Source organism: Equus asinus, chromosome 17, assembly GCF_041296235.1.
Source record: "Equus asinus isolate D_3611 breed Donkey chromosome 17, EquAss-T2T_v2, whole genome shotgun sequence".
NCBI lineage: Eukaryota > Metazoa > Chordata > Mammalia > Perissodactyla > Equidae > Equus > Equus asinus.
Genome location: NC_091806.1, coordinates 31,645,201 through 31,670,680, shown reverse-complemented (window position 1 = coordinate 31,670,680; position 25,480 = coordinate 31,645,201). Strand labels below are relative to the sequence as shown.

Here is a 25,480-nt window from a genome sequence, read left to right as displayed (position 1 = left end):
TTTGATTCTAAGAGCTTGGCTATTTTAGATGCTTCATATGAGCAGAATCGTGCAGCACTTGTCTTTCTGTGATGGCTTTGTTTCACTTAGCATAATGTCCTCAAGGTTCACCCATGTTGTCGCATAATGCAGAATTTCCTTCTTTTTTTAAGCCTGAATAATATTCCATTGTATGTAGATGCCACGTTTTCTTTATCTATTCATCTGTTAATGGACATTTAGATTGTTTCTGTGTCTTGGCTATTGTGAATAGTGCTTCAATGAACTACTAGATTTATTAATTTCTAGCAGCAAAAGAGCTTTAGGATGATGGGTCTAGCTGATATGATACAATGTCATATGCTCCAAATCAATATTTGGGGAGAGTTCTGATTTCAAAACTTTTCAGTTTTAGCGGATCCCACAGGTACAGGGCCTTCTCAGACCTTGTGCTATGATTTTGGTTTAGAAATTATAGATGCCCACTGGTGAACTTACCACATTTGCCAGGAATCCTTTTTCAGTAGCTGGGTCCCTTTGGAACCCCAGAGAAACTTAAAGAACTGGCTCAGTTGGTGAGTTCATTGATTTCATACTGTCGCTCTGACTCAACCCCAACCTCCAGCACAAGCCAGGGCGGGAATGTCTCCTATGTCCCTCCAAAATAGACATTCTGAGAAAATCTGGGGCAAGAGAAAATTGCTCCTCTTCAGCTACATTTCAAAATTCCTCCCACATTTCAGGCCTCTCCCTAAACCCCCCTCATGCACTGGGACATTTCATATGATGTGGTGGAAAGTGGAAGGGAGATGTTATCCCACGAAAGTGCATGTTCGGGAGGGACTGGGACTATATCATGCTTAGCACTGTATTTCCAGTGCTAAAACAGTGTCTGGCAAATAGTAGGCACTCAACCGATACTTATCAAATGAATGGGAAAATGGGAGAAGTCAATGATCTTGGCTTCAACTTGTACGTGTCTTGTGATTTCATCCAACCATAAGCCCTGAAGGATCTGGGTCCTACTAGACATGCCAGCACCAATGGGATGACTTCAAATTTCTCCAATGTGCAATATATGCAGCATCAATAAATCAGATGTACTTATTGTGTGCAAGGGCCTTACATGATGGTATCAACATACTATGATCTGAGTTGTCAGTTAATATTAGATTCTACTTCATGACCCATGACGGCCACTCAAGCTCCAGCCATCATGTTTTATTCCTGCCAGCAGAAGGGAGGAAGAAGGACTGAAGAAGGGTACGCCTCTCTTTTAAGGACACCTCTCCAAAATTATCTATGACACCTCTGCTTACATCCCATTAGCCAGAACTTAGTCACATGGCCACAACTAGCTTCAAGGGAGGAAGTAACAAGTGGTCAAGTAACCAGCTGAAAATCAGAGGTCCTATTATAAAGGAAGAAGTGGGGAACATACGGTGGGGGAGATTGTTGATATGGTTGGGGAAGTGGTTTGACACGGAAAGTCTGGCCTTGCGAAACCAGAGAAATCTCTCTAAACTCATGCCCCCATCTCTGCTCTTATCTATGGAGTGATGGTCACGAGCCCAGTTCCACCTGAGGGTGGAAGAGTCTGAGCTATGTGGTTAGAAAGCTCGGCTGCTGGAGTGATGTGGTTGTAGGTTCAAATATGTTTCCAGATCTCTCCTTTCCTCCCTTTATGAAGCAAGGAAAACAATACTCATTGTGCAGGATTGTATTTTGGGAGTATTTTACTACTGGGAAAGCCCTGGGACAGTACTGTTGTCCATGAATGGTGTTTGTGTGTGTGTGTGTGCGCGTGTGTATGTGTATGGTAGAAAACGTATAACATAACATCTACCCTTTTAACTATTTTTAGTGTACAGTAGTGTTAACTATATGCACATTGTTGTGCAACAGATTCTAGAACTTTCTCATCTTGCACAACTGAAACACTACACCTATTGAAAAACAGCTTTCCTTCTCCCTCTCGCTCCAGCCCTAGGGCAACCATCACTCTACTTTCTGTCTCCATGATTCTGACTACTCTAAGTATCTCAAGTAAGTGGGATCACACAGTATTTGTCTTTTTGTGACTGACATTTCACTTAGCATAATGTCCTCAAGGTTCATCCATGTTGTAGCATATGGCAGGATATCCTTCATTTTTCTTCTTTTTTTTAAGTTAGTGTTGAGTTTTTGTGTTACTTTTATTAGCTTTTGATTCCCGCACCAATTTGTGAGCATCAATTCACACTTCATACACATATGACACAGGCTTGGAGGGTTTTTTTCTTTTTCTTTTTCTTTTAAAGATTGGCCTTGACCTAACATCTGTTGCCAATCTTCCTCGTTTTTTTTTCTTCTCCCCAAAGCTTCCCACTACATAGTTGTATATTCTAGCTGTAGGTCCTTCTGGCTCTGCTATGTGGGATGCCACCTCAGCATGGCTTGATGAGTGGTGTCATGTCCGGGCCCAGGATCCAAACCAGTGAATCCCTGGGCTGCTGAAGTGGAGCCACCAACTGGCCGCAGGGCTGTCCCCAGGATCTCCTTCATTTTTAAGGCTGAGTAATATTCCATCTTATGTATATGCCACATTTTCTTTATCCACATTACCAAGGGATGTTTAGGTTGCTTCCACCTCTTGGCTGTTGTGAATGATGCTGCAAGAATGATGCTTCTCAACAGAGACTAGTTAGTGTCAGAGACTAGTTCTCTCCTTTCTTTCAGTACCCTTGGGGGGCCCTTCATGGTTTTTATATTCCTGTGTTTAAATAATTGTTAGGTTAAACATCTTAGGTGGACACAAACAAGGTGGATGGATTTGGGAATTCTATAGTTACTAAACATCAATTAGAGGGAAGGGAAAGGGCCCCCCAGGACAGTAACAGAGTGTAGATGCTCTTTAGGTGGTCTATTTGAATAGACAAGGAAAGGCAGTCTTCACGGCCGTCACATTGTTTAATCTTAGAGCAGCTAAAACTCCAGACTCCTGATGTTTACTTCCACGAAGCGTGCAGAGCCACCCCCCAGTTCTGACTAAAGCCGTCCATCCACGGAATCCTAAATCCTGACCCCAGGGATCAAAGGCCTGGGGCTGTAGTGAGGAGGAAAGACCACCCAAACACAAATGTGTAATTCCCCCTGCTGACAGATAGCTTGTGAGGTAAGACCCTTAGCTGATAATAACTCTGAGAAGCTGTGCTTTGGTATTCCTTCCTCCAATGGTTTCTTGAAAAACATCAATGTCATTACTGTAAAATATAATCTTTACCCAAATATGGACATTGCACACTTTGAACCAAGAACGTTTGACGTGCATTTATAGGCATAGATGGTTCCAAAGAAGCACAGTCTGAACCAAGTTCCCAGGGAGCTTCCTAGTGGTTGGAGTGAAAAGGCAAACACTCATGAGCATGTTACAGATTATTCCAGGCAGTATGCTGCTGGCTGAGAAGAGCTGAGGACACTGCCGGCAGATGACGGGTTGCGCTGTACTTGGAAGAATGGCAGCATTTAAATTAGAGGACAGGATTCAAAGAAGCATTTTTTTGTTTAGCTTTGCTTTGTTTTAGCCCATATATACTGAGTGCCAACTCTGTAGATGCCAGGCTCCATGCTTGAAGCTGAGGAACATGACAAAAAAAACATGCTCTCTGCCTTCCAGGAGGTTTTCAAAATTATTTCAGCAGGGGAGCCGACTTTTCTAATGAGGCCCACACTGCCCTGGCCTCACCTCTGAAGGGGCCCCAGAGGCATCAGGACACTTAGTCCCCAAGAATACAGCTTGATGAACAGGGGTTGGGGACCCAGGCCTGACAGTATGGCTGTGGCAGGAGAGCAGGAGTTGGCTCTGACTGGTACCCCGGAGCCAGCCAACAGTCAGGCATGCTGTGACCACACCAACACTGTCCACGGTGAGGGTGTGGCCATCAGCCAGCACTGCGCTCCTCTCACTCTGGCTGGCTGTTGACATGCGTTTTCTCCTCAGCCCCTGACCCTTGGCCCTTGGGGCTGGTATTTAGTCTTCCACTGTGGGACTCTCCTTCAGACTTTGGCTCTTACGCTGATTTAGGAGAGATGAGGAAGAAGTGCCAGTGGGGTTTCCAAGAAGAAATGCTCAGCAAGAAGCAGGCTCTTCAAACCTGTGAAAGGTGAGTTGGGGCGTCCTCTGCATGGAGGTGGGGTGGGTGGGAAAAGTGTGGGGGTCCTGGGATATGCAAATAGCCGACTCTTGTTTGAATACCATCTCTAGCCTTCCCAGCTGGGTGACCCTGAGTAAATTATTTCTTAGAGGCTGCTTTTCTTCATTGACAAATCTGGCAAAATAATACCAAGTCATGGGATTATTGCAACGTTTCCATGAAATTCTGAAAATGAAGCCCAGTGTGGGGCACACGGTAAAACCCCATTGAAAGGGGGTTATGCATGGGAGGATCTTGGGGTAGCTCCGCAGGAGCTCTCAGGGTGTGTGGAGAAGAGCAGAAGGCTAACAGCTGAGCCAGAGCATGGCCATATTTATGTTTTTGGAGAGGACTGAATACACGGCTAAGACACTTTTCCCTCTGTGGAGCCGATCTGCGATCTGCGGTCACTCAAGGAGAAATGGGGTGGAATGGGGGAGGGGGCTGGGAGAGCCAGAGGCAGGCTACACAGCTTGCCTGTCACTCGGGGATGATGGATGAGTCTATTCCATGGCTTGTAATCAGTGCTGACTGGCTCTGAGAGTCTTCCCTTGGGGGAGTGCTCCCTGTTCCTCCCTGCCTGGGAGGCCCTCCTCAGGCACTGGGGCTGGGGCTGGAAGTAAAGTTTGCCCTGAAACTCTGGCACAGACTTCCAGAGGCTGGTGTGCCTGTGCTTTTGTACACGTGTGTGAATGTGAGTATATGTGTATATTCGTGATTCTCGTATCAGTGTATGCATGTAAGTGCATGCACATATGTATGTTTGTGAGTACCTATATGTATATGTGTGCATATATGCTAAGTTGTTACTCAAGACAAATATTAAATATGCAATGAGAGGAATACAGAAAATGCTAGACTTTTGTCTGGCTCGCTTGAAGCAGACTTTCAGTTTTAAGAAGTCACTTGAGGGGCCGGCCCCGTGGATAAGTGGTTGAGTTCACGCGCTCTGCTTTGGTGGCCCGGGGTTTCACTGGTTCGGATCCTGGGAGGGGACCCAGCACTGCTCATCAAGCCATGCTGACATGGCATCCCACATAGCTCAACTAGAAGGACCTACAACTAGAATATACAACTATGTGCTTGGGGACTTTGGGGAGAAGAAGAAGAAACAAAAAAACAAACAAAAAGATTGGCAATAGATGTTAGCTCAAGTGCCAATCTTAAAAAAAAAAAATCACTTGATCGGCCCCTCTTAGTTATCCAAATGATGGGCAGCCCCTCTCCTGAGGGAGGAAATAACAAAGACATCTGTGCCTTGATGCTACTCTCTGAGGTACCTGGTGGCCAAAGCAGGTCAGGATGGAGGAAGTGTTCCAATTTGCATAAGAGTTTTTCTGAGATGAGGGGAATTCGTATTTCCCTAAAATGTCTTCCTAAGATTCAAAATTGTGGAGAGCTTTTGGAATGGATGACTGTAATTTCAACTAAGACTTAGGACAAAGAGTATGAGTAAGTTCTCTAAAATAAAATTACCTTGAGAGAAGTGGAATCTAGGTTACTAAGCACTGGAGTCTACTCACAGCTCCCCTGTTCATCAGCTACGAGACCTTGAAGGAGTAGATTAATTGCTTTCTAAGGCTGCATTTTTCATCTACAAAAAGGGGATAAGAATGGTGTGATGCTCTCATAGATTATGCAAATTTGAACAATTGCAATTCCCCCTAAATTGAAAAAAATCATCAAGCTTGCACGATTTTGAAATTAGTGAGTGGAGCGAGTTGTAGACTGTCTTTGCAACCATTGCCACACAGCAGCATCACTTGAGCTGGCAAAAGCTGGCAAAACAACCGCCTTCAGTGTTCATACCATGTGAATGAAGCTGTTGTTATGTACGTCATAACTCCTGAGGGTGACGCTAATGACTAATGTGCTGGTATTTTAATACATTCAACATTATCATTTAAAATATTTTCTGTATCCTAGAATGGTGTTATCTCTGAGTTCACTAAGTGGTGATGTTAGTGCCAAAAACACTCTCCAAAATCAATAACTTTGTAATGGAAGTTAGAGATGAGAAAACACTATGAAAAAGCCCAAATAACTCTCATGACATGCCAAGCAGTTAATTTAGGAGTGCCTACTCTGTGAAACATTAGAGATTTTAGTGTTTAGTAAATAAAAAATAGCATCAAGGCAAACATATTCTCCCATGGTTGAAGATTCCTCTCCCAACCTTTTATAAGTGTCAAAAATATAGCGTCAAGTTCTTCAAGTCTTGAGTTATCTGTCTTCAGTAACATATGCTTTTCATAAGGTATGATCTCCCCTTAAATGAAATCATGTAATCCACGAAAAATTCTTAGTCCAGCGCCTGAGGGCTGGCTCGGTGAGTGCTCTACGCGTGTTAGGTAGCCCTCACTATTGTTATCAACCCGACCGTAGGGGTCTGTAGGAATCAGGCTGGTTCTGACACAGCATGTGGCTCAGGCCGGAAGCCTTTCGGAATCCAGGCGGAACTTGAAGGTGCTGATCTTTGGGAAACAGTGGCTGCACGAGCGTCAATCGTAAACTTTGGAATCCAGGTTTAAATTCCCACTTTGGCTGTTTAAGAATCTGGAACCTCGCAGGAAGCTCCGTCTGTCCAAAAGGCTACGCAGGACAAAGTTTCAACAGCGACACCATGTGGCTGAAAGGAGTAACTGCAATGGAACCCTAATCAGGCTACAGAGTTCTTTCTCGGAATACCCTCAACCAAACCCGCCTGTGGAGGATGGTGTAGCTGGGGATGGGAAGCAGATCAGCGGAACTAGGTTGGCCAACACACAGAACTTTGTCTCTGCCAGAGTAGGACTGCAGGCCAGGGCAGGCGAGTGGGGGGTCTTAGACGTGTGTGTGCCTAGGAGTGCATGGCCCTGTCTGTCTTTCTCAAAAGTAACACATGCAGGTAGAGGGGCTGGGGTTGTTAAGCATGGCACAGAGCGAGCAGAAGAAGAGTAAAAATTATGTGCAAGCAAATTGAAACTTCACGTAGTAACTGTTTCTAATATTACAATGATATACACAAAAAGCCCTTGATTCTTGGAGGAAAATCTCAGAGCAGCAAGTTGCTGGGGAAAGCTAATAGTTTCTCTACAAATATTTCAGACATTGTGGTAGATTGGAAAAGTGGCCACAATGATTCATGCTTCCTTATGTCCATGTCTTTTGCAGAGTGACTTTGCAGGTCTTTTAAGAAGTAGAGACTCTTTCCTTGCTCTTTGAATCGGAGCTCTCTGGTGACTTACTTTGACCAGTAGAATGAGGAAGAAATAATGTTCTATTACCTCCTAGCTTTCGACTCAAAGGCCCTGCATGTCTATGCTCCCTTCCTAAGACTCATGCAGGCTCCATGTGAACAGGACCAGACCACCCTCCTGGAAGATGAGTGACCAAATGGAGCAGAGTCCCTCATCTGTCCCATCTCAGCCAAGGCACAAGGAGCCTCTACAAGCTCAGCAGAGCCGAACCTCATCAGACCGTCCAGCTAAACCCCCAGCTGACTGCGGCAGGCACATAACCAGGGCCACCCTAAACCTGCCAGGCCTTCGCTGTCTCTACGACTCAAGAGCTAAATAAATGTTTGCTTTAAACAAATAAACCCCAAAAGAGTGACACATGCCCTCTTACAAGAAAAACCTCAGAACAGAAAATATTTAAATTCTCTTCACTTCCAGATCCTCCACTCTTTCCAGATGAGTAATCATCTCCTCTTTCCCTCTCCCCAGATGTGGTCATTCATTCATTGAATCATTCATTCACGCCAGTAGATTTATTTTTTGTGGTAAGGCGCTTCGCTAGGTTTGGTGCAGGGCATAAGAAAACACAGATTTGATTTATAATCTAATTTGGGCAGAAAGGAAATAGGTCTAGCCAAATAAGCCATCTAGTACATTTGAATTTAGATAGCATGGGATCAATTTACAGCTGTGTGACCTGTGAATAGTTACTTAACCTTTCTGAGTTTTACCTTCCTTATCTCACAAACAGGAATACCTGGCTCTCAGCTTGGAGGGGAGGATCAAAAACTTTGCAGAGTACTGTGCCCATGGGTCAGAATCACCTTCCACCTCCTGACTTTGCTTGTTCACATTTCAGGTTGGCACGGAGCACCACCTTTCTCATGTCAAGATGTCCCCAGGGAGGGGGGAGTCTTCCTGAATGTGGGAAGTATCTTTGCTCTCAGCAGTTCCTCACATAAGAATCAGGGTGGGACCAGCCCAGACAGGAGTTTGGCATCTTCCCAGCAGCCTGAGATTGACTTTTGAGGCACTGAGAAGGGAAGGGCCGGAGAGATCACTCCGTAAATCAAGCCTGGTGAGAGTGGTGATCTCTCCATGCCCACGGAGTTGCAAGTGAAGTCTGGGTGACTCTTGTTTTGTTCGTGGCCTTGGCAGGGAGACTGAGCTGCAAGGAAGGCCTCTGACCTGGGACCTGGCATCTTGAGGTTTTGCCCCAGAAAAAGTCCACATGGGAAGCCAGGTCCTGAGGCGCCATCTAAGAGCAGGAAGCAAGCAGCAGCAGATGAGTGACAGGGTAGGGGATAAGCCGTGAATACCCCCTATGTCTTCTTTCTTCCCCTCTCAGGATCCCCTGACCTCAACCAGAACATGTGTGAACTAGAAAGCACACTGCAAGTTTGGGTCACTTCCCATCCTGTATTTCAGCCTTGAGCTTGACATCCCAGCCCAGGACCATAGAGAAGAGGACCAGCACAAAGTGCTGAGAGCAAGCCTGGCTGTAGTACCCAGCTAGATCAGTTACCACGCTGCCTCCCCATGCCTCAGTTTCTCCTTATCACTGGAGTATTCTGCAAGAGGGGGATGGGGAAGTTCGATTCTGCAGGTGGGAGAAGTCCCTGGAGCATATATCCTGGTGGCTTTGATGGCCTTAAGGAAAACACTCACCCCACAGAATCACCTCACTCAGGATGAGCTTGACATAAGTTGAGACCCTATTAGGAAATCAAATCTCCACGTAGCGGGGATGCTTGATAAATGTCTGTGGACTGATGGCCAAATCCCCATGTGTAGTCATGCTACGCTTACCTCAGGACTGTCTGTGGTTGGAAACTGACCTGCACGTCTGAAGTGCGTGAGTTGGGAAGGTGGCACTGGGAGGGGGCAAGGATGACCAGACCTGAAGCCCAAGGCTGAATCCAGAAATGACAGCACATTGTGGTTGACAATGCTGTAACAAGGAGAGGGGATGAGAGGCAGAAGAGACAGACACAGTGCAGGGATGCAGAGAAAGAAATAGAGATGGGATGAGAACGGGAAAGAGGGAGACAGAAGGGCTAAGAGCTGGGCCATCAGCGAGTCTATGAGTAGAAGCTAGAAATGAGGAAAACCCATTAAGAGAAATCAGAGAGATGAAAAGAACGCTGTGTTAAATTTATCTTCCTATCTGTCTCCCCCAACAAGCTATAGGTTTTGAAAGCAGGTACTAGGTTTAAGTTGTCTTTATAGCTCTGGGCTTAGCATAGTGCCCTACACATGCTAGGTACTAAGTTTGTTGAATAAATAAAATATTAACAGAAGGCAGGATTTGGGGGCCAGCCACGTGGCCGAGTGGTTAAGTTCACGCGCTCCGCTTTGGCGACCCAGGGGTTTCGCCAGTTCGGAACCTGGGTGCAGGCATGGCACTGCTTATCAAGCCATGCTGAGGTGGCGTCCCACATGCCACAACTAGAAGGAACCACAACTAAAAATATACAACTATGTACCGGGTGGCTTTGGGGAGAAAAAGGAAAAATTAAATCTAAAAAAAAAAAAGGCAGGATTTAAGATAGAAGGGCAGACATAGAAGATAGTGGCTATGAGCTTAGACTTAAGAGTCATAGAGACATGCTTTCAAATCCAGTTCTGCCGTTTAATAGCACGATTATGAGCAAGATTCAGCCTCTCTGAATTTAGCTTACCATATAAAGTTTTTGAGGATTAAATGTCTGTGAAGCTCTTAGCAGACTGCCTGTGTCAGTGCCCAACAATGCCAGCTACAATTATTACTGTGACAAATGGATTGCATGACTAGCCCCCAATTAATGACTTTACCCTGTAATCTTGGAGTGACTTTCCACTCTAACCCTAGGTCTGGCCGTGTGACTTGCCTTGGCTGACAGGACAACAGTAAACTTGATGCAAGCAGAGGCACAAAGGTGTGAAAAAGATGGCTCATTTCTGACTCCTTTCTTGGAACCTTGCCATTGCTAGAAGGATATAGGAGACATGCAGAAAGCCAAGGTGGCCTAGTGGAGGCCATTGGAAATCAGTTACCCCCCCAACCAACCCATCAACTATGACAGATACATGAGTGAGTTTAGGGAAGATTAGTCAGGTCCAGCCCAGATCAGCAAGACCACTCAGCCCCAACCCCAAGACTTACGTGAAACAATAAATGGTTGCTATTTTAAGCCACTAAGTTTGGAATGACTTGTTACACAGCAATAGCTAGCCAATACAGGGGCCATGGTAGCCCTTGTCCTCTAAAATCGAAAGGCAAATAAGAGAGGAAGTCATGGTCTGCCAGGTTTTATTTGTAGAGTCTGGTGTACTTGTACCAGACAAAGCTGCAGAGAGTGATTTAAAGAGTCACAGGGATGACAAAAGCAGGTCCTTTCACAAGACCCTGAGGGAACCCTTCAGGTGGAGGGCAAAGGACCCAAGGTGCAAGGTGGCTGGGGGCAAGCCCAGGCAGGCAGCAGCAGGGCTGCAAGTGGAGAGCTGAGGTTTGAGGGGTAGGGCTTGCCCTTGCCCGGTCCCCTGCAGGTCTTAGGCCATGGGGTCATACACTCGCCCCATGAAGACAGGGAACTTGTGCTGCTGGTCCCAGAGCACGAAGAGGAAGGGCTGATCCACATGGAAGATCAGCAAATTGCGGGCCACAGACACAGCTGTGGCTGCAGCCGCCTCCACCCCGGACTCCATCAGCTCCAGCGTGATCTGGTGCTGCATCGCAGAAACCTGAAGATCCGGGTCCTCAGTCATCCTGCACAGGTTGAGGTCGTAACTAAAGTCAAAGAATTCTAGGGCATAACCAGAGAAAAATGATGAGTCAAAGACTAGCAGGAAACCCTCACCTGCTGGAGAGAGTTGTTCTGAATTTTCTGGGTTGGACCCAAGACCCAATATTCTCTTCTTCCTCCTCCCTTGTTTATCAAATTATCTATCGCACCTTCTGGTCCAGTTTGTGGGATGCTCTCTCAGTGGGCCCATCTTCACTCCAACCACCACCTTCTCTCCAGAGGTGAGAGATCTTGCCTCCACCACCTCCCCAAAAACCCCTGAAAAATGATGTCATTGCTTCCTTATCAACAAGGACGTTGGAAGTGAGGTAATGTATCAGAAAAAGGTCACATGTTACCAAATGAAGTTATATACAAGGGTGATGTCATATACTAGGAAACAAGATCATCTATTAGGAGGTCAAGTTCTATAACAGAAAATGAAGCTGTATCTGGATGTGAGGTGAAAGATCAGGAAGTGAGGCCAAAGGTTAAGAAATGGAGTTTCTGTTGCTTCTCCTAAACTCAGAAGCTTCCAGAGCCTCTTATCCAGGTAGCTTCTTGTATCTTCCCTGGGGTGGTTGAGTGTTATGAAATATCTCTGGGGAAGGAGCACTCACAACCCACCTTGGTCGCCTGTCCCAGGGTCTATGTCATAATGAACCATAGTGGAAACAGTGAAGAGTTAGAGACGTAGACTGGTGTTCTAGCTCACTCCTAACTAGCTCAAGGGATGTTGCATAGGTCATGTAAATTTTCTGAGTCTCAGTTTCCTCAATGATCCAACGGATATTAGCACCTGCCCCTCTAACTCATAGGATGGAGGGACAGCCAGAGAGGATAGATGTAAAAAATACTCTAGCTTATGCTACCTGCATTTTAGGGATCCCGCCCCATCTCCTCTGATGGCCCGGGAGCAATGCCAAGCGGCCAGGGCTCACCTAGCTTCTCCATGATTGTCAGCATGTCCTGGCTACTCTTTACTTTGATTCGGGGAATCATCAGGAGAGTAGGCTGGATCTTGGTCATCTCCAGCTTCTTCAGGATGGCCTTGAAGACAGAGGGGCTGAGAGCCTGCTCCACGTCTTCAAGATGTTGTTTCATGTCCTGGGGCACCAGGATCACCAAGCTAAGGTTGTGGGAGAGCTGCAGTTGTCCCACCTGGGGAATAAGATGCACTTGATCAGTCTTCCCACCCCAGCTCTCTCCTGGCTCCCATCCTCTATGTCCCAAGGCTGATCTTTAGTCTGCTGCTACAGTCTGTGCTATTTCAACAAGCGGCAGCCAGGCCTAGGCTTCCAGGCTTTGCCATGAAATGGGGATGGCAGCTGGGTGAATAGTGCTGGTTTAACTCGGTGCTGGTGAGATGCAGAGGAATGAGCAGGAGTCAAGGATCAGACCCTGACTCAGCTATGTTAATCTAGGCAAGTATTTGATCTGAGCCCTGTTCCCTTCCTCCAAAGAGTGTTGTGCGTAAAGTATATAAGATGCAAATTATACCTCCAGTTATTAGGTCAGTCCTATTAAAGACTTTTGGTTTTTAAAAAAGATTAGCCCTGAGTTAACATCTACTGCCAACCCCCCTCTTTTTGCTGAGGAAGATTGGCCCTAAGCCAACAGCTGTGCCCATCTTCCTCTATTTTATACGTGGGATGCCTGCAACAGCACGGCTTAGCAAACAGTGCGTAGGTCTACACCCTGGATCCAAACCAGTGAACCCCAGGCTGCCAAAGCCAAGGGCACAAATTTAACCACTGGGCCACTGGGCCAACCCCGAAAGACTTTTGATGGCTCTTTACTGCCTATGAGAGTATGTGTAAGTCTCTTAGCGCGGCATTCAAGATTGTGTACAAGCTGATCCTGGTCTACCTTTCCAGTTTACCATTAGAAGGACTTTCAACTGGCGGCCAGACGTAAAAATGAGATAAGTACAGCAGCCATGGGGCTAATAGAGGAGAGTTCTCAACCCATGGCAAAAGTGCCCCCAGTGTATATATAGCAATATCTGGAGACACTGTGGTTGTCACAGCTTGGGGGGAGGGGGCTCATGGTGCTACTGACATCCAGTGGGTAGAAGCCAGGGATAATGCCAAATCCTACAATGTCCAGGACAGCCCCCCATAACAAAGAATTATCCAACCCAAAGTGTCAATACTGCCCAGGCTCAGAAACCCTAGTCTAATAGGATATAAGAGACTATCATTAAAAGGGCATTATGATTGAGGTTGAAAGATGGACAAGAAGAATCTAGAATACAGAATTCAGTTGGGTACTGAAGAAATTAACTGGATTGTTGGAATTGTAAAAAATGACCCAGGGGCCGGCCCTGTGGCCGAGTGGTAAGTTTGCACGCTCTGCTTTGGCAGCCCAGGGTTTCACCAGTTCAAATCCTGGGCGCAGACATGGCACCGCTCATCAAGCCATGCTGAGGTGGCATCCCACACGGCACAACTAGAAGGACCCACAACTAAAAATATACAACTGTGTATTGGGGGGCTTTGGGGAGAAAAAGGAAAAATAAAATCCTAAAAAAACGTTAAAAAAATTAGGGGCTGGCTCGTGGCCGAGTGATTAAGTTTGCACGCTCTGCTTCAACGGCCCAGGGTTTTGCCAGTTTGGATCCTGGGTGCGGACATGGCACTGTTCATCAGGCCACCCTGAGGCGGCATCCCACATGCCACAACTAGGAGGACCCACAACTGAAAATATACAACTATGTGCTGGGGGGCATTTGGGGAGAAACAAGCAGAAAAAAAAAAGATTGGCAACAGTTGTTAGCTCAGGTGCCAATCTTTAAAAAAATAAAAATAAATAAAAAATAATAATTTAAAAATTAAAAAACGACCCAGAAGAAGCAGGTTGCAAACCATTATCAGCTGAAGAACATGGACAGGGGTTCCTGTTGAAATAGGCTCCAAATAGGGTATACTCATCTGGGCAATATGTGTCCATCAAGTCCTGTGTATGGCCTTTGAATATAGGACCCAGAAATGACCATATTGCGGTCCTGAGTTTTCATACGAGTAACCTCATACCTGAGTTGTGAATCTAAACCTCCTAGTTGGGTCAATAACCATAAGTCCCAAGAAGATTTAGAATTAAGTATGGGAATGACAAAGTAAACCAACTCCATAGTATTAAGGCCGTAGTACTAAGTACAGGATAATCCATGTGTTTGTTACTTAAAATAGACTTTATAATTTTTAAGAGAATCAGAAATGCTACTTTTATGCTTTTAAGCAAAAACGTGTAGGATAATTTCATTAAGTTTGAGAATGCTGTTGAGATGTTGGTTGAAGTGATTTATGCCTGAAATTTAATTGTCAGTTCACAAGTGGGCTTCAGGGGCTAGACAGGGTTGTAGTTCTGCCTGTCAGGTATCGGACATGCTTAAAAAGAAAATCAAGGGGCCGGCCCTGTGGCAGAGTGCTTAAGTTCGCATGCTCCACTTCAGCGGCCCAGGGTTTCGCTCATAAGGCCACGCTGAGGCGGCATCCCACATGCCACAGCTGGAAGGACCCACAACTAAAAATATACAACTATGTACCGGGGGGCTTAGGAGAGACAAAGGAAAAAATAAAATCTTTCAAAAAAAAAAGAAAATCAAATATATTAAATTTATAGAGTATCTTTTTAAAGTATTCCCATAAGCTCAAAATGCTTATGGGAATAGTCATCATATTTGTAAATGGAACAAATGCTTTAAAGGAGTTTAATCTGTCCGATAGGGCATAACAAAGAACAAATCAAAGTTTTTATATGAAAATTATTATAAATAATGTAGCAAATTCAGCTTAAAATTAAAGGCTTAAGACTTTGCTTTTGAGTTTACAACATCAATACATGAAATCAACTATTTGTTTAAAACCCAAGGAACTGTAAATAGTCTTTTTTTTGTGCACAAAACTCTTCCTCCTTTGGCATTAAAAAACCTCATTGATACCCTCTTAGCATCCCCCAAACATGCCATATATATTCACCCTGCTCTGCCTTACACATGCTATTCTGGCTTTGTTAAATAGTTATGAATGGTCAAATACATTGAAAAGGGATGGATGGATGGATGGATGGATGGATGGATGGATGGATGATGCAGGGGTGGGTAGAAAAAGGCATGAATGGTTAAGAATGGTCAAAAGTGGGGCCAGCCCAGTGGCATAGTGGTTAAGTGCGTGCGCTCCACTTTGTGGCCTGGGGTTCACAGCTTTGGATCCTTGGCGTGGACCTAGGACTGCTCATCAAGCCACCCTATGGCAGCATCCCGCATAAATAGAGGAAGATTAGCACAGATGTTAGCTCAGCGCCAATCTTCCTCACAAAAAAAGAATGGTCAAAAGTGACCTCCTCTATGAAGTCTTCCTAGCCACTCACACTAGCACCCTCCATTGAATTCATTCATTTATTCACCAAAAAAATACTGAGCACGTATATGTGGCATTGTTCTAGGCCCTGGGGATATTGTAGGAAACAAGACAGGTAAAGTCTCTGTTCCCAAAGAGAGAGACAATATCTCAGGGAGCAAGAGAATACTGTGAGCAAATAAAGAACATAATTTTAGCTAGTGCTAAGTACCACGAATATCACAAAACACAGTGGTGTTACAGGCTGAAGAGAGGGCTACTTGGTGGGAGGCCTCTCTACCAAGGTGACCTCTGAGCTGACACCTCGGTGACCAGAAGGAACAAGTTCTTGCAACTCTGACTGAAGAAGGGTCCAGGCAGAGGGAAAAACTAGGGCAAGCTCCCAAGGTGGGAATAAGCCTGGCATGTTCCAGAAACAGATGCTTTCCCTCTTGGCCTAGTAGCAAGTCACTGGGTGTCTCCCACTGTTTTCTATCTCATAGGTCTGGGTCTTGCTGTCCTAACAAGGCACAAATATCTGGTCACCGGGTGTGAGACAGTTTACTAACGAGAATCTTTTGGGCTCCATATTCTATCTTCCCTCCCTCCCTACCTAGTGAAATTATGCTGTTCAATTTCTGCTGAGGAACTTAAGCCGTTTAACGTTGTGCACACATGCACTTACCACATATATGCACACACGGATAGACCTATATATACACACACGTACACATGCTATACACGGGTACACACAGGACTTACTAAGCCACCAGAGTCTCCTGGTGGGCTGACTGGAAAGAGAAACAGAAGCACAGAACAGGATCACAACTCACTTTTTGCTATTCGATGCAGTGGAGATGAATGAAGAAACTTTAGAATCCTGCTTTCCAGCCTAAAATACACAGTGCCTGCCTCGGTCAAGGCTGGAGAGGGGAGGAGAAAAGATAGCATGGAAACACAGATGGAGTAGAAAGCATGAACTAGTAAGGGTGTGCCCCAAATGGAGGGGGCCGCTGCAGAAAGGAGATCAGGACGCACAAGAGGCTCTGAAACAGCAGTGGGAAGGGCCGAGAACTGACCTTGGCCTTCAGAATCTGGTCAGTGAAATGGGCCACAGGGTACTTCTTGCTACTCATCATGAGCACTTTTTTCACAGAGGATTTAACGTAAAAGGGCTCCATCCTGGTATTTTTCGGATCAAATGTTTTCTTCCACTTGGCTAGAAGGAAGAGAGGGGGAGGGTTACTCTAACGCAGGGGGGGAAAGGATCAAGAGGCGCTGGAAGCCCAGTTAGCAAGGGGGGGGGCAGGTACAATGGGGTCCTGCTGTAGAACTTTGGGGTGGACGGGCTTTGAAGCCAGGAGGGGAGGAAGGACTCAGCATGGGAAGACCACCTTGTCCAGGGCCCCCTTACCATTCAGGGAGACGGCATTGAGAAGGACAAGGCGAGCGTCGGCGGGCAGGCTGTCTAGCAGCCGGCTGATCTTGTGGTTGGTGTTCTCTGCCACCCAGGCGTTGATGAGCTCCAAGTTGACTTGACTGTCATTTCCCAGGACTCTGGGGCTGCTGCCATACAGGCTCCGAGAGGCGTTCACAAACGCGTTCTTTATGGCCAGGTCTGGGGGAGCGGCAGGTTGAGAGAGGGAGGCATGAGTCCCCTGAACCCCTCCTCACTTCCAAGAGCAGGCTTTGAGAGGGAGCGTGCTCCCCGTGACTCCTGCTCACTCCAATGAACACAGCATGCTGGAGCAGGGGTCCAGCCCACTCTTCTGACAGATGTGGCCAATGAGGGCCGAAGAAGGCAAACCCTGAACTCAGAGAGCTCATCCCAGGCCCTTGCTGCCTCTCCTTGCCATGTGGCCTGGGCTCAGCAAGATAACTCTTTGAGATCTTAACGTCTGTTTGCCTCTGTGTTCCCTCTTTTCTTCCTTGAATTCAGCAGGGAACAGGGTCTGCGTTCTGGCCTGGGTGGAAGTTTGTGACAAGACTTCCTGGGGCTGGCCCTGTGGCTGAGTACTTAAGTTCGGGCACTCCGCTTTGGCAGCCCAAGGTTTCACAGGTTCGGATCCTGGGCGTGGACACGGCACTGATCATCAAGCCATGCTGAGGCAGCATCCCACATAGCACAACTAGAGGCACTCACAACTGGAATATACAACTATGTAATGGCGGGCTTTGGGGAGAATATGAAAAAAAAAAAGATTGGCAACAGTTGTTAGCTCAGGTGCCAATCTTTAAATAAAAAAAAAAAAAAAAAAAAAAGGCCTTCCTGGCTTGTGCTCTCCAAAGCCCAGCTTCACTAAAGAAAAATGTCTGAAAGAGAAATTTTTCCTGGACTACATAGACAATATTGAATGCAGTTGTATTTTCCACCAAACTAGCAAAACAGTTGATTTATAGCAAATAAATAAATATAATGTTTCTTGAACATCTGAGTCATACTTTTCCCATCTCTAAAAAGATGGGGTGTTTTTTTTAGATAATAGGGTGATAGGTGCATTTTCTTTTTCTGGTTCTCTGTATTTTCCCAGTTGTCTACAATGAATGAGTATGGCTTTTAAGGTAAAAAAAAAGAGGAAAAATCATTTTTCCTTTATTTAAAGAGGTGATCACACTAGATCTGTAGTTTTCAAACCTTTTCTTTTTTTAAAGACTGGCACCTGAGCTAAGGTCTATTGCCAATCTTTTATTTTTTCTTCTTCTTCCCCAAGCCCCCGCAGTACATAGTTGTATATTCTAGCTGCAGGTCCTTCTGTCTGTGCTATATGGGATGCCACCTCAGCATGGCCTGATGAACGGTGCCATGTCCATGCCCAGGATCCGAACCAGTGAAACCCTGGGCCTCCCAGGCAGAGCCCGCAAACTTAAGCATTCAGCCATGGGGCCCGCCCCTCAAACTTTTTTCTTTTTTTGAGGAAGTTTAGCCCTGGGCTAACATCTACTGCCAATCCTTTCCTTTTTTTTTTTTTTTTGCTGAGGAAGACTCACCCTGAGCTAACAGCCGTGCCCATCTTCCTCTACTTTTATATGTGGAACACCTGCCACAGCATGGCTTGCCAAGCAGTGCCATGTCCACACCCAGGATCCAAACCGACAAACCCCAGGCTGCCGAAGCAGAACATGTGAACTTAACAGCTGTGCCACCGGGCCTGCCCCCTCAAACCTTTTTAAGCAGCAGAACTATGTTTTCAAATAATGTCATGTCTGAAGCCCACAGTATAAATGGGCTCTGGCTCCATCTCCCTCTCACAGGAAGTGGTACTCCACTCCCCAGTGTGCTCGCTCCACCGCGACTCCTGAAGCAGCCCTGCAAAACCCTGGGGCTCTAGTGCGCACAATTCAAATACTGCATTTGATCATTTTGGGAAGCTCACTGCTCTTACAGCCTAATTAATAATATAAGACATGTAAATGACAACAAATTCATACAACACAAAAGGACAAAGACGGGAGTCCCAAGACTCCCTTGACCCAGACTAGCAAAAAAATTTTTGCTTAATTTACGTTGATAGCTCTCTACTCACGAATGCAGGACATTCTTATTCTAAATCGAGTTGATGAGTACAAACGGACCCTCTCACCTGGAGAAGTCTCCCAGCTCCTGGAGCTGCCCGGAAAGTCTGTTAAGGCTCAGCTGCTCTGCATTCCATCCCTGCCACATTGCCTCTTGTCCTTTCTTTCCTCCGTGCTGGGTCCCCCTCTGAATCCCCTCAGGACCTTGCTCAGCAGCTGCGCCCCACCCGAAGCACTCACCTGGGCTGTGGAAGATCTGAGAGGCTGAGCTGAAGCCTTTGGACCTAAAGGCCTTCATGGCCTGGTGGACACAGGCAAAGTTCATGGGGTACGAGAGGACGCTCTCCAGGTTTTTCTTGGTGCTGTCCCCAGCCCCTAGAACAGAGGTCAGAGATGACGGAAAATTGCAGGAGGAGCAGGGGACCCGTCATTCAGGACTAGGTTTGCGGGCCCAAGCTGGAATGGGGGGTTGTTGCCTGCTATGGAGGGAATCACTACCGTCAGAGCTGGAAGCGTGGTTTCAGAAGACAATACACAGGTCAGAAAGACAGGGCTGGGAAGTTATAATCAATCAAAGGCTTCTCCCGGGCTTTGACTACTCTCCTCCCCCATTTTTCTACCTAATTCTAATCCACTCATCATTCAAAGCCTGGTCCCATCACTGCCTACTCCACAGTAACTACTATTTAGTTGGTTTGGCTTTATAAAGGTTCGCCCTACAGGCAGGGACACTGGATCACTACGAAGAGGAGACATCAGAGAATCATAAAAGAGGATGGATAGTCAACATCCTTTCGGTTACTCATTATTAAACATTTACTGTACACATCTCCTGTCCAGTAATAGATACATCTATCGAGCACTTACTTGGTTCTGGGCATCAGAAGTGCTTCTCCCATATTAACTCATTGCATTTTCACAAGAACCCTTTTATATAAGAACAATTACTATCCCCAACACAGGTGAGGAAACGGAGGTTTAAGAGATTAAGTATTCTACTCAATTTAAGATCCTAGAGTTAACAGGGGAGGATGGAGACAGCATTCAAGCCACATCTTTGGGGCAATAAAAAATTAACCGAAATCAATCAACTGAAACGTGCCTCCCTGAAGACATGTGGCAATATCTGGAGACATTCTGGTTGTCATAATTCGGGGGGTGGGGGCGCTATTGGCATCTAGTGGGTAGAGGCTAGGGATGTTAGGATTCTGGGAGTCGAGAAGAAGAGTTCTTCTATGCTCATGGTACTGTCTCTAGTACCCTTCCTGGAATTCCCCTCGGGATGACAGCTCTGTCCCTTCTGCTTGCAGCAATTCTTTTGTGTCATTCCTAGAGTAATTACTCCTCGGGACTTGACAGTGATCCCTCAGGAAGGCAGAGGGAATAACTTCTTGACCTCCCACTGACTCAGCTAATGGGCCGACTGCTTAATTTCTTGAGGTTAATACAATTATCACCATTTTACACCTGAGAACTCAGGCTCAGAGAAGTTAAGTGATCTGCCCCAAATCACACAGCTGGAAAGCACTATTACCATGATTCTACTCTATGTCTATCTCTCATTGTTTCTTATCTCCTTCCCCTGAACCATGCTGTGTGGCTGGGACGATGTGTTATGCGTTCTTCTATAGTCCACAGGGTTTTATAAGCAATAGTGCCTATTAAATCATTCTTAAACGAAGGAATCAATGAATGTTCAAGAATTAAAAGATTACTACCTGCGGCCCAAATGTAGCCCATTTTTACAGCTTCCTCCCCAAAGCATAGCTTTCTAGGTATCTGAACTGGGGCCCCTCATGGGAGCATCTAAATGCACTCTGGAGAGAACTCAGGCAGGTTCTTACCAAGCAGGACCTGAGTGAGGAGGCTGGCGATGCTGAATGGGGAAAAGGCCATGTTGCTCCTGGGTTTCTTCACTGCTGAGAAGGCGTGGTACAGCTTCACGGAGAAATCTGTCAAAGCGTCCCCCAACATCATCTCTGCTGAGTGATTGCCCAAGTCAGGGCAGGAGATGTCAGGCTCCGGGCAGTCGAACTCAGTAGTGGGCTGGGTAGTTGGTTGAGTGGTAGATCCCGAAGTGGCACTAACTGTTGTGTTGGTCTCCTTGGTTTCCGGCAAGGTAGAAGAGCTCACCGTGTCTTGAATGGATACTGTCTTGGGCATAGTTCCCTTCAAGATGTCCAAGATGTCTCCTTTGCTTTCTCCTTGCAAGCTCTCTGGATCTGTGAAGCTGTGGTTGCTATCATCAGGATTTGAGGCGGCTCTATGCTGTGGGTCAAGAAACTGAGTTTCACTTTTCTTTTCTTTTTTTTTTTTTTGAGGCAGATTAGCCCTGAGCTAACATCTGCTGCCAATCCTCCTCTTTTTGTTGAGGAAGACTGGCCCTGAGCTAACATCTGTGGCCATCTTCCTCCACTTTATATGTGGGACGCCTACCACAGCATGGCTTGCCAAGCAGTGCCATGTCCGTACCCGGGATCCCAACCGGCGAAGCTGGGGCTGCCGAAGAGGAATGTGCACACTTAACCGCTGCCCCACAGGGCTGGCCCCCTCACTTTTCTTCCTATGACGCATAGTCCCTTAAACACTCAAAGCAGGAAGAGAGGGTGGCGATGAGGAAAATATCTTGTACCGGAGAATAATTCCTGGGAAAGCCTGGTTGGGGAGAGGGCTGCCCTGGAGCCACCACCACTCATTCTCTCCGAGCGGGGGGGGGGGGGGCAAAGCACATGTGGGGGTAGGGGGTGGGAGCCAGCAGGGATATCCTCTGCAGAAGATGATGAGCAGGCAGGGACTCTTTTATCTGAGCAATTACTGCCATCTAGGAAGTCGTTTGCCATACTTTGCAGCTGAGTATCAATTGCCATTTATCTATGTTTTTGCAATGTCTCTAAGTATCTGCCTGTCTTTGCTCACCTGCCTGGCCTGAACAGACATTTGAGCTTGTGTCCTTTGCTTTAGAACAGTGGTTTTTCAAATCATGGTTTGCAACCCATTTAGTGGGTATTGAAAACAATCAGCATTCCAAAAGGAAGGAAGGAAGGGGGGTGGTGAGAGGAGAAGTGGGGGGTAGGGAGGAAGGAAGGAAAGGGGGGAGGAAGAAATAGTAGGGACCAGGGGCTCTCAATCAGAGACCATTTTGACCCCCAGGGGACATTTAGCAATGTCTGGAGGCATTTTTGTTGCTGTAGGAGGAAAAGGGTATGGGAGGAGGATGGAGACGCTACTGGAATCTACTGGGTAGAGGCCAGGGAACCTGCAAAACATCCTACAATGCACAGGGCAGCCCCTCGTTAGCAATGAATTATCCAGCCCAAATGTCGATAGTTCCACGGTCGAGGGAGCCCGTTATTACCCCATTTCACTGAGAAAAGAAACTGATGCTGAAACACATTCAGTAACTAGCCCAGGGTCTCCCAGAAGCTGGGGGATAAACTAGAAGTCAAACCTCCGTGTCTGGTTCCAGATCCCTTAGGCATCATCATATCACCTACTGAATCTCAGAGGTCACTGCAGATGCCAGCTTCCACACACACACAGACACACACACACACATGAACACACATGCAAAGCCAGCATGCACCTTTCTCCTAGGCGCTCATCCCTTATCCCTGACTTCCCAGACCAGGGGGACCTCTCATTGTGATTGACCCCTGCCTAGACCCAGGTGTGTCTGTACCACTCCTCTCCTGTTTTCACAGCCGGCAGCCTCCGGAGAGCCCCAGTCTCAGCAACCAACCCTCAGCTCCCCCACCAGCCGGGTTTTCCACAACAATGCCTTGCTTTTATATCACAAAATGCTGTCCATGTCCCTGCTCTCTTTGATCCTTCTGCTTTATTCACCACTTTATAAATCAGGACATGTAGACTTGGAGAAGTGACTTGCTCAGGGCCACCGGAGCCGGTATGTAGCCGGCCAAGATTGGAACCTGCGTGGGTCTGAGTCCCCGCTCTTTTCAGTCTCTACAAAGGCGGGTGGAAGAATCACACTTGCTGATCCCAAGTGGAGCTCTCCTCATTCTCCGGCGCCTGAAGGGTTAATCCTCAGCCCCACCCCCACCCCACGACGGGGCCACTCACCCCAGCCAGCAGCAGCAGCAGCAGGAGGGTCAGGGGGGTCAGCCTGGAGGCCATCTGGGCGGCGACGTCTGTCCGGACCTGCGAAGTCAGCCAGACTCGGAGCCAGCTCCGAGCTCCGGGGCGCAGGGGACGTCCACCCCACCCCTGGGCCCGCCCCCATTCCGTTCCAGGCCCTAGCCCCTCTGTGTGAATTCCCTCCGCCTCCCTCCCCGGGCCACCCTCTCCCTGGCTCCTCCCTCTGTTTTGTTTTTCCCCGAACCGCTTCCCTTTCCCGGCACTGGCTGGCCCAGCCTGTCCCCCCATGCCCGGGTCTCCGTCCATCTGTCCCATCAGGGGGGTCCTGCTTTAGCAAAACAATGAGGCCAGAGGCAGGGGGAGGAGGAGAGGTCCAGAGAAGGCTGGGCAGGACAGCCCTGGGAGGAGGAGCGGGAGGCAGAAGTCTGAAGAAGTCTTAAGTGGAAGCAAGCCTGTACAGACTGCAGAGATAAAGGGGGGCAGAAGCTGGAGGGAAAGGACTTGAGGAACGCCCCCCTCCCCAAACCTCTTCCCTCCATCCCCCAGCGCCAAACCTGCTCCAAACTCCTGGTCCAAACTCCTGGTCACTGGGTGCTCCAACGCAGACTGAGTGCATAGTCCCACAAGGTTGGGGAGGGTGGGTCAGTCTTAGCTATTGGCTGGCCTAGGACACTACCCAGTTACAAATTAAGGGTGATTGATCGCTGATGTGAATTCCTGTAAATCGGGATGGGATGGAACACTCGGTCTGGCTTCGTGGGCCGGGCCAGGCATTTCACCCAAAGCCCTCAGGAGCCTGGGGGGTTGGGAAGCTGAGGTGGAGCTCTCATCACTCCACCGCCCAGCATTCACCCCCATCTTCATGGGACATGATAAAAACAGCACAGATGCAAAACGTGCTCCACAGTTTACAAGCAACCACATTCGGGAATTGCTCATCTCTCTTGATCCTCAAAGTAACCCTTTGGAAATAGGCTCCATTGGTTCAGAAACTTGGGGCACTTAAATGTCTGGTGCATGATCACTCTCTCTTGGAGATAAGTCGCTAGTGGACCTAAATCAGAGGCACCCAGCCCAGCAAACGTTCGCCTTACCTACAAAGAAGAAAGGGACTGTTGGGGACCGGCCCAGTGGCGCAGCGGTTAGGTGCGCAGGTTCTGCTTTGGCGGCCCAGGGTTCGCTGGTTTGGATCTCGGGTGCGGACATGGCACTGCTTGGCAAGCCATCCAGTGGCAGCATCCCACATATAAAGTAGAGGAAGATGAGCACAGATGTCAGCTCAGGGCCAGTCTTCCTCAGTAAAAAGAGGAGGATTGGTGGCAGATGTTAGTTGAGAGCTAATCTTCCTCAAAAAAAAAAGAAGAAGAAGAAAGGTGGGGTATATGGAGGGAGACAGTATCCCAGGAACCAAGAGACTTGGCTGTGAGACCTGTCTTGCTGTGTGACCCTTGATAAATAAAAATGGCAAGCAATAGGATATATTGGAGTATATGAGGAAGCCATTTGGTATAAACCTAATTCAGCCTGACTTTGTTTTTTCCAAAAGGGCCTGACTGTGGCTATTGAGCACGCATTGCATATCTGCTTAAACATTTCCTATGGCCAGAGCAAAGGCCCTTGAGATAAAGGTGCAACTTCCCCCCACATTGGCATTTCCTTAGGGATAAGCATCTTTCCTTAGGCTAGGAACTGATTGCTGCACTCACCTGTGACCACCCAGCTCACCTGTGACCACTCAGCTGGAGACAACAGACTGCCAACCTGCTGCGTTCACTGAGACAGAAGACCTACTTGCTATTTCCATCAATCACTGTGCCAACAGAGCAGTCTCGCGACTATTGTAAAAGGGACATTTCAATCCTATGTGAAACATCCTCTCTAGGGGTACATAACCACTCTGTGCACCCCACTTCTTTGTGCCCTTTCTTCCTTCGGGAAGAAAGGCCCTGGGTTATAATCCTCAGATTTAAGCTCAGAATAAACTCACCCAAATTTTCATTTATAGATTGGTTATGGATTATTTTTGTCGACACCCTGGCAAGTTGCTTTCCCTCTCAGCACCTAGCTCTCCTCTTGGGGTTGCCAGAACAAATACAGGAAGCCCAGTTAAATTTGAATTTCGGATAAACAACACAAAATTTTTTTGAAAGTATGACAGTGAAATGTTGGAACATACTAAAAAAATTAGGGGAAGGGGTCGTATATCTGAAAGTCAAATTTAGCTAGATATTCTGTATCTTATTTGCTACATCTGGCAAACTTACCTCCTTGGCAACACAAGGGGGGTTTCTGATGACCTAACACAGCTCTAATGTTCTAGGATCTTCTCACTGTTGGGCCTGGCCTGTTCGGCACTTTCAGGAAAGTTGGCTGCTAGCAACAGAACTGCTACTCTAAGA

General features: G+C 47.0%; 1 protein-coding gene across 1 annotated transcript; it reads right to left on the bottom strand.

Moving 5' to 3' along the window:
• Positions 1-10,644: 10,644 nt before the first annotated feature.
• On the bottom strand, positions 10,645-23,879 carry SERPING1 (serpin family G member 1). The gene is made up of 8 exons (XM_044750191.2): positions 23,636-23,879; positions 23,067-23,144; positions 20,831-21,254; positions 19,227-19,361; positions 16,888-17,091; positions 16,553-16,692; positions 12,075-12,294; positions 10,645-11,154 (listed from the first exon to the last, which is right to left on the bottom strand). The coding sequence occupies exons 2-8, from the start codon at positions 23,118-23,120 to the stop codon at positions 10,901-10,903; spliced, it is 1,431 nt and encodes a 476-aa protein (XP_044606126.1). The 5' UTR covers positions 23,121-23,144; positions 23,636-23,879; the 3' UTR covers positions 10,645-10,900.
• Between the last annotated feature and the right edge of the window lie 1,601 nt (positions 23,880-25,480).